The sequence below is a fragment of the Branchiostoma belcheri genome, unplaced genomic scaffold, assembly GCF_001625305.1.
Source record: "Branchiostoma belcheri isolate BF01 breed outbred unplaced genomic scaffold, Haploidv18h27 scaffold736, whole genome shotgun sequence".
Taxonomy (NCBI): Eukaryota; Metazoa; Chordata; class Leptocardii; order Amphioxiformes; family Branchiostomatidae; genus Branchiostoma; species Branchiostoma belcheri.
Window position 1 is genome coordinate 1 of NW_017804394.1, and position 10,098 is coordinate 10,098.

At 40.7% G+C, this 10,098-nt stretch overlaps 1 protein-coding gene across 1 annotated transcript; it reads right to left on the bottom strand.

Moving 5' to 3' along the window:
• Window positions 1-62: 62 nt before the first annotated feature.
• Window positions 63-7,002, bottom strand: LOC109485215 (polycystic kidney disease protein 1-like 2; the record flags this gene model as incomplete). Its single annotated transcript, XM_019788660.1, has 7 exons — window positions 63-259; window positions 846-1,184; window positions 1,805-1,936; window positions 2,775-2,943; window positions 3,952-4,188; window positions 6,141-6,218; window positions 6,815-7,002. Coding segments are annotated over 7 exons (1,340 nt in total), but the record flags the coding sequence as incomplete, so codon positions are not given.
• Window positions 7,003-10,098: the final 3,096 nt, after the last annotated feature.

Below are 10,098 nucleotides of genomic sequence, written 5' to 3' on the forward strand. Positions count from 1 at the left end.
TTTTTCTTCTGCAACATTGTAAACTTCTCTGCAAAATTCAGACTGCAGGGGGGTAAACTGACCTGGTACCAGCCAACTGCGCTCTTGTACCCGTCAAAACCTGCGTTTCCGGCCGCTCGCTGTATCGCGATGTCGTCGATGATGCTTTGTGTGTGGAAGTAGACGCCAAGAGCAGAGAAGCCTACTGCGATGACAAGAAGCTCAACCCAACTCCAGAACTCCGACAGGTACTCAAGAGGCCGAGAGAAAAGCGCCTTACCTATGACACAATAATGTTTAACGTCATCTATATTAACTCATGTGTATGTTGAATGTCTGGGTATGTTTATGTGTCTCCAAAAAAAAGCTACCGTTTGCTATCACTCTATCCATTAATCTGATAGCCTTTTTGCGAATATTCATTATTACCATTGAGCCTCAGAGAACAGTTATCTGATAATGGACCTATACCATTATTACGTCACAGTTTGTTTACCGCAATGAAAGCCGGTCAATCGACGTTTATATTGTACATGGGGTGCGTAGCGCGGTGTTGTTTGTGTAGTGTTAGCCTGATATAAGGCTTTTAATACAGTACTACTTTCGTCTAATGTCACAACTAAATCACCCATGCGGCATGTAATGCTGTGTCAACATAACTAGACTTAGCAAAAAATCAGACATACCTTACTTTGAAAACTTTGAAATTATCTTGATTCCTGACCGTTCTAGAATGTTCTTTAGAACAGGTAAACAAACTGTGACGTAATAATGGTATAGGTCCATTGTCTAGAAATTCATCAGTTTAATCAAATCAGAGGTTGTGACAACTGTAACTTTGACCTCAAATGTCATTCTAAACTCACCCTCCCGAATCATGAAGAAGATAATAAAAATTCCAAGGCATCCTCTGAGAACAAGAAGTAAGATGGCGTCGCGTTGGATAAGTCTCAAGGTCACGACCTCTGACCCCTTGTAAACCGTCCCGAGACTGGTGAACTCCGTTGCTATGGAAACCACAGAGAACAGGTTGACGTGCGGGTTGTACAGGGTGAGTTCGATGAAAACAGCCCGGGTCTTTTCGTCTAACCACCCATGTTGCTGAAGGTAAGCCGCGCGAGTTAAACTTGTCTGCTGTGTACTACCCAGGGACGTTACGTAACCACCGGACAAGTAGGTGCCCTGCTTTCCAAAGTAAGGAAAACCTGTGTAGAAAACAAAAATATATTTCATGATTGTTAACCTACCAGTGACTTTATATGCAAATGTTCTTTTTCTAAACGAAGCATCTATGATCTGCGAATAGTACATTATATCAGTCTTTGTGTGTCATTGTTAAGCTACAACGAGGTAATCTATTATTATTTATTTATCTATCTACCTATCCATCTTACTATCTATCTATCTATCTATCTATCTATTTATCCATTTATTTATTTATTTATTTATTTATTTATTTATTTATTTATTTATTTATTTATTTATTTATTTATTTATTTATTTTTTTATTTATTTATTTATTTATTACAACTTTGCCACACGGACAGGACAGGGGGAACAGGCAGATGCCTTTTCAAGGCCCCCTGTCCCGAAACATTAGAAGTGTTTTAAACTTTAGCAAACATTACAAGTGTTTTATTTCAGTATAGTGAAGGATATTTAAGAAAATATACAAAAGATGCAGCATATAGAAAGAGCCAAACATTACCATCAGTGACAGAAGCGAATGTGTAACTCCATGGGTTGCTTCCTTCCAAACAGTTATAGTTCCAGGGTGATTCGGTTGCAGTGTTAACGTTGACGATTGATGTTGAAGCACAAAAACGATTGTCTGTGATGTTAGAAGTTTTGTTCCAGTTTTCCGTGTAGTTCCGTGTATCCGAAACATCAATGGAGTACGCCACAGTGCAGCGAGGCATTAGGCTTGCTATTTGTTTGGGAGGTTCACAATGTTTCCCTGGGAAAAAGTTTAAGAAGTGCCATATTTAGGTCAATATTATGTTCATACTTTCATGCATTATCCTTAAAATTTATACATGTAGTAACTCAAAGACACTCGTGTATTACTGTAAGCGTACCTAGAACTGTTTTATGACCATAACCTGTACAAAAAAGCTTGTACCTACAATAAAGGTGTCACTATTTTATCAAATAATTCCTTACTAATTCCATGTACTACAGAGGAAGTGTTGGCATCAGTGTTGCTACAGAGTTGCTACAGTGTTGCTACGGAGGAAGTAGAGCTATGATATCAAAGCAAACCTCTGAGCAAATTTAATGTGTACATTCACAGACTCTCACTGAACACAATCTAAGTCTGCTTTGATGGCTAGGCTAGTTCACTAGAGGATTATGTTAATTATACCCAAACAAGTCATGAAGGCTTTTTTTTATCTTACTTCGTTTGTTATGCTCATACCATAGAACCCCATTGCTCATACTGCTATCTTTTGATGCTCATTTTACTTTTTATATGCAAAAAAAGGAAATTATCAAATCAAATCAAATTTTATTCAGTAAGGCTCTCGCGGGCGAATACCCGAATTTCGTCCTTATTACAGTATATAGAGCATTAAAAAACAATGACATGAAACAACATAGGCGAACACAATATTAAGACATATTCGAAGACAATTACACGATTAAAATCTATGCATTATATGCGGTTATCACGAAGAATTTAGCTAGGTACAATTTATATAACACTACTGTTGTTATATATGTTAGTTGTAATTATAAGAAATACAATAGTCATACTGTACAAAGAATTTTAAAAATCGTGTTCATAGACCCACCGGGAGTCAGCCGCACTTGTCGAAGTTGTACTGTACCCAGTGGATGAGTTAACATGTCCTCCAGAATCGCAGCCTCCTTAGAGTACCTACCGTTGTACCACTGAGCTGCATGTGTGGCAGGAATTAACCCAGTTGTCACCCAAGTCCAGAACGATGGGATGTCTTTTATCTGAAAATAATTGAAAGATATCAGCCCCATGATGTCCGCTGCACTCACCATGAAAAGCCGTAAGGGAGCCTATAGTTTTGTTGACGCCAATATCTAATAATAATTAGAACATAGCCACTACCCCTTAGCCAATGAGAGCCTCTCATTTTCTGTGTCTATATTCCTATTGTGAAGAAAAGTGTGTTACTATCCAAAAAGTGTGGTACTAAAACTCATTTGCATAAAATTAGTACCACACTTTTTGGTTAGTACCATACTTTTGGGGCTTTAATTGGAACAAACCCCCCCCCCCTCTGTGCAGGCTAATCACCCAAGGGATAATGGGACATCAAAGACAAATACTACATTGAAACTGATATTGAACAAGAAAAAAACCCCTGAAATTTGAACAAGAAAAACTGATATTGAACATGTTTGAAAGATAACTTCGGGGAAATGACCTTGTTCTAAGTCAGACAGACCATGGGCCTGGGCTCGTTTACTGAGAAATAGTGTTGCCCACCCACTCGGGGACGGCCTGTCACTCTCGGCTATCGCGTCGGGAGTCAGGTAGTCCTCTTGTGGGTGGGGCAACACTATATCCCAGTAACCTCGCCTGGCCCATGGTCTATATATCTACTACAAATGTCATGAATATCCATCCGCAGAGTAACGAGACTCTTTTTACACAACTGATTCTTTTATTCAGCCGGCGTTTCGGTGATCGTCTGTCACCTTCCTCATAGCAGAGGGTGTCGCTCTATAGCAGCGTCACCTGTTCTGCAATGCAATATGAACGAGTCAGAATTGCCCTGAGGAAGGTGGCAGACTGTCACCGAAACGTCGGCTGAATAAAAGACTTGGTTGTGTAAAAATAGTCTCTTTACTCAGTGACTTACCAACCTGATGAAACTATTCACGGATGTTCGCGATTTTACTAAAAACGTAACCAATATTGAATATTGACAGTGAACGGAATTGACCTGTAACATAAAAAATGCGAGCTGAAAATCAGCTCCTGGTCAATACCTCAGAAAACCCAATGTCGCCGCTCTCCAAGAGTAGCTGCTGCGCATTCTTAGTTACATGGAAAGCCAGGGGACTCCTTTCGTCGTATGATGTCAGCATGATCACTGTCACGAAAAGTCCAAACATTAAGACTTCTAGGACCTGTTTCCGCCTCTTACTGCGTTCTAAACTCTGAGTCCGTTGTTTGGCCAGGTTAGCTTCATCTGGTGGTGAACTGGAGTGGGCCATTTCTGGAGTCTGTAATGGTACATGTATGTGTGTCCAAAATGACTACAGTATCAGTCAAATGATTTCTATTACATTATTAGTATCATGCAGAGGTCAGTAGTTAGTAAACCTGCCTTTGGACTAAGAGATTGGGTCGCTCACCCGACAGGCCAGTTACCATTGGAATATGTGATAAACATCTAAGAACTCAGCTGTCAAAAATCATAATGAGTGTCCAACTATTGCAAACCCAAGTTGATAGGGTAGTCCAACCTCCAAATTGTTCATTTAGTGAAATAATTTGACCAGTTGAAATAAGTACGAGAGATAGAAGCACTGAGAGCATGGCCTTTGATCCCCCTTGCACGCCACCAAAAAACAGCAAGATGAGATCATCTTTAGAGCTCAACAGCCAGAACAAGAGTAAAAGCCATTTTTGTCAACAAAATAGAAAGAGAAATATCTCTCCAGCTGACAAAATACCAACATGTATCCACACATACCAAGAAAAGGTTGTTTTAGTTGGTTTGGATGCACTCATGATCACCAAAGGACTTAAAATGGGCCTTCGGCGCCTACGGGAATAGTGACCTTTGCCCGTCACGCTACTGTACTGGAGTAGTTTTGCTGAGAGCTAGTAGAATATCCCCTGTACAATACTGCACCTGTCTTAATTAACCACTGTTGGTTGAGCTCATTTGAACTAAACTGGTTAGAAAGTATTGTCACTCTCTTTCCGACATGAACACTTGTACCTTATACATGTAGAATGCCAGACCAGGATAAACAGTTTAAAACAAAAGTTTACCTTTTCATTACGCTGGTCATGCACGTTAGATTCCTCTGTCCAGAAATAACGGGTCCATCCGGTAGCCGTACGCCACAGTCTTGTATCATTTCTCACCACCTGGACAAAAGGCAAACCAGATGTTACGAAAAACTGATACTTTTTGATATATGTTATTGTATAGACTTTTCATGTTCTGGACAGTGTCAATCTCTATCTAACGTTACCACTGTGTAAGTTTTGGAACTATTACAGAAATATAACAACAGATGTGAACAGGGCAAACAAGCAACGGTTCTTTTTATGTTCACCGAAGGAAAACATAGTGTTTTTGCAACGTTTCTTCTTCTTCTTCTGTTCCAAACACTGACCACTGACCTGGCAAATGACCCGATTTGTTGAGGTCTGTCACCATTGTAACTGGTGTTGGGTTACATAATGTTGCAATTTTATAGTAGGCGGGATTTATACTCCTGTCTGACCATATACATGAATGCATTTGATTAATTAACAGAGTAGACCATATGCGAAGGTAAACATTATGCACCTTGCTTTGCAAATGTTACTTTTCCAGTTGTGCTCTGTATTTGTGTCTGTGTAACCGGTATAACCGCCCTTCGGTATAACTTCGCAGGCACGCTGCGCGGCGGCTGACTACATTACACCGAATGACTTGATATAACTGACCTTTGAACATCTAACTCTAAGCATTATTTCAAGCTATCTGATGATAATGCCCTACTGTACTTGGCATCAGCGAGTTCCACTTTCTGTCTTAAAAGTTCTAGCCCTTGTCCTGCTGGCATTCCTGGCACAATATTTTCCAATAATTTCATGTCTTAAATTAGATCATAGACCCCCAATTTGTTTTGTCCTGCAGTGGCATATAGTTACTTCCGCATTCGTTGCGTTTCGCTGCTGTGTGATGCGTTGCACGAGAAATATACGAAAGTCCAAAGGTACAACTTCAACAAGGCTTCATCGGGTCAGTTTTCACGGTTCAAAACCTATTTTCATCCTTCAAAACTCAAATTTTCACCCTTCAAAACCGAATTTTCACCCTTCAAAACTCAATTTTTCATCATTCAAAACTTAATTTTTCACTCTTCAAAACTTAGTTTTCACCGTTCAAAACTCAATTTTCACCCTTCAAAACTTAATTTTTCATCGTTCAAAATTCAAAAATTCAAGATACCTGTTGTGTGTTTTCCTCTAGATATTCTTCATCCTGATGCAGGGGAGCCGGGACAGGGTCTTCATCTTCTACTGGTTTCTGCCACAAGGATAAAAAAAAGGAAAGTCTAATCCAATTCAAAATTCCAAATTCTGCATGTAAAAAGCAAACAGGCCTGCAGGGGTCTTCTTTCCTATAAATATCTTCGGACTCGAAGAAGAAGCCAACAACAACAACATCCATACAATATGTGACATTACCAATAAAATAGGTAAGTCAATACAAATATATCATACATTCACACTTGAGTCTAAATTGTATGAAAAGTTTTGCAATTATTAGTAGAAAATGCAACTGGCAATATTACTAGGGTAACCATTGCTACACCCGACTCAAGAACATTCAAAGGAGAGAGGTGGACACTCTAAACTGGGTCTATAATGTATTTGGGACAATGGTAAGAATGATCTAAAGAACCAAAAACTGGCCACAGTTAAGTGCAAGTCAGCTTTAGGCTGAAATGGTCAATAGGACAGGTTTGACTTGACTGTTCAATGTAAGTAGCATACCAATGTCCATGTGGTCCTTTTGCAGTAGTGGTCACTAGTAACGGTTAAAGTATATATCAATGGCCGGGTAGTCCTCAATATATAGACTAAGGTGTTCAGTAGTATATATAGGTTTGACTGTAGTACCTTTGCTAGCAAAGCAAACAGCACAGCCACCAGCATCAGTTTGAAGGGTTGTATGAGAAACAGGTCGGTGAGGAATGATGTCAGGAACGTGAAGAGCCACGCCTCCGCCTTCGCACGGCCGAAACTCAGGCTGTACAGGACGGTGAAGAACGCTGCCACAAAACTCGCCGTCCAGACTAGCAGCCAGCCTGTACGGAAGGAGGAAAACTTATTGCCAAACCTTAGTATTGCATACATAAGATAATATAAAATTAATGTGAATAAAACGTAACATCTCAGGCACTGTGGTACCAGTACAGAGGTTTAGGTACAGGTAATAGTTTGTACTTTTGGAATGCAATGGAACAATTTGAAAGTAATCTGCAGTCTTCAACTATGAGAGAAAAAAAGAATGCAACGAAATTTTTATTATTATTATTTTTTTTATATTCAGGGAATCTTATACATGTTGGTGTGCTGTGCTGAATTGCAGTTATACAGGCTATGCTGATACAGGTACAGGATCTGATACATATTTCTGCGAGGATCTCAAATTAAAAATGGTGCTGTTTTCATTGTCCAGTCAATGTTTCGTCCTTTTACAGTGCTATTTTGACATTGAATTTTATTTTGAGATGGAAATAACACATTTTGATAACAGAATAGGTCGACAAGATAAAACATACCTATGTACACAGGCCACGAAGAAAGTAAAGAGTTTTGTGTTGGTTCAACATCCTCTGGAATTGTCATTGCTGGCATCGATTTTCGTCATTGAGTCATCAAAAGACAGCTGTATCGGTTGTTTGCAGACTTTCTCAGAATAATCACGACATTGGCTTTTCTGCACCGTATCATTCTCTTTGCGGTGCCACTGCGGCAGAGGTTCATTCTGCTCCTTTGTTGCTTCTTTGTCAATCTGTTTCTTGTGAGGCAAACTTTTCGTCAGGCTTTTCAAACACAAATTATTCCTTGATGCTGTCTTTTCATTTTCAACAGACGAAGTGAAACCAGAGTTTCGAAACAAGAAGACGATGATCAAGTTGACAGGCATGATGATGGCAGCGCTCTGTAGACCTATCATGATCTGAAACATTTAATAATCAGTGATTACTAGTACTAAGTATGATATTCTATGTTTCATAATTTGTTACTTAGGCCATGTTGATTTGATTATATGGATGACATCCGCGCGCAAATGAATTTTCGGCCGTTTCCAAAAAAAAAAATTCAACCATACTGTAAATCGTGCAAAACAGTTGTTAAATGAGCAAAAATATACCAGAAGTTGCAAGGAAAACATTTAGAAACGATACCAATGTCGTAGAATACCAAAATCAAAGGAAAAAAGACAAAAATGTAAAGAAATGAATTCGAAGAGTAGATTATTCGCCATAACATATTCTGTGTCATTTGTTCAACCTTCATGACCACATAGATTTCATAGTGAAAGCAATTTTTTTTGCAAAACTTTTTTTATTCGCACGCGCGCATCAGTTTTGTTCCCAGAGGATGTCATCCATATAATCAAATCAACATGGCCTTATTACACGAGTACAAGCATATATCTGGAAGGTGTATATGTGAACACTTGTTATAGTTTCTTCTTCATGTCGCTAACGACACAAATGGCCACTGTCCACTAAGCTATAGGCCAGGACAACTTAAAACTAAACAGGCAAGTCATTTTTGGGACAATAGAAAAAAATCAACATCAGAATGTCAGCTCTTTTTTTTCATTTATCAGGCACATGTCCCGGCTTTTGGCTCCGAAAAAGCCCCCCCCCCCGTGTACACTATATGACATCCAGTAGATTTCTAGCGGGGACCAATCATAGGGCTGCTGACGCGTCACCGACTAGCGGCTATTAGCACCTTGTTTCATGTAAATGCCATGAACTCAACCAGAGCGCGTATATTGTTTCTTGTTTACATCAGTACTAAGTACTAGTACTTCCACAATCAGTTCGTAAAGTCATACCCTAGTAAAATCTACTTTGATGAACGAATCAAAACGGGACTGTAGACATTAAGTTTTACACATTCAAATGTGGCTGCACTAGCGCTAATGGAGCGACCACTACGTACGGGAAGGAACGGATCTTAGCGAAGCCGAGATTTGTGAACCAAACCCAACCCATCGAAGACGGGCCGCCTAACATAAAAATGGAGGGAAATGACAGACAACAAGCCAACAAAGACAACATCACCAGACCAACAAACTTGGAAAACACCACTTCAAGCGCTAACGTTGTAAGAACTGTGGAACCTCAAACTAGTATGTTTGCGTCAGCGGAAAGGCTGTCGAAGTAACCACTACATGAAAAACTGCGGCGAAAAAGTAACATGGGTTCGTCCCAAATCTAGACGCAAGTGAGCCACAAAAGTAATAGAACCTACACAATCCAAATCTAAAGGGGAAAATCCAATTTATTCCCCTTTTTTCGTCTTGAATTTTGAAATCTTAAGACAACAAAATTTTGAAGGTGAAGCTTTTCAAACTGTAATAACAAAAATTAAAGACATTACGAAGTTCAGAAAGACCATCATAGTGGCTTAGATTTCTGGGGTTAGCGAGGGAACTTCCCTCGTGTGGCCAGGTACAAGTTATATTTTCTGTTTTATCCAGCCACCATAGGAGGGAAATTCCCTCCTTTAACCGGGCACAACGGAGAGTTTCTGTTTTAGCCTACCAAGAGGGAACTTCCCTCGGCCAGGCCGAGACGAACGGTGTTCATGCACGAAGTCCGTCACTAGCGGCGTCGCTTGCCAAGTCACACACGAGGGAAGTTCCCTCGCATGGTGTTCATCCACGAAGTCCGGAGTCCGTCACTAGCGGTGTCTCTTGCCAAGTCACACACGAGGGAAGTTCCCTCGCATGGTGTTCATGCACAAAGTCCGTCACTAGCGGCGTCCCTTGCCAAGTCACACACGAGGGAAGTTCCCTCGCATTGTCTTAATGCACGAAGTCCGTCACTAAAGGTGTGCCTTGCCAAGTCGCACACGAGGGAAGTTCCCTCTCGACACGAACGGTGCTTATTGCGTGATGTCCGACTGAGGGAAGTTCCCGCTACCAGGCCGACACGAACGGTGTTCTTGCGTTAAATCCGGCATCAGCGGTGTTCCTTGCCAAGTCACACACGAGGGAAGTTCCCTCGACGCCAACTAGGCCGACACCAGCGGTGTTCCAGCGCGAAGTCTGTGCAGGCCGACTAAGGCCGACACGCGCGTACTGTCAAGTCCGCCTAGAGGGAACTTCCCTCGCCGAGTCCGCCAGGAAGGGAACTTTGTCGCGATGTCTGCCA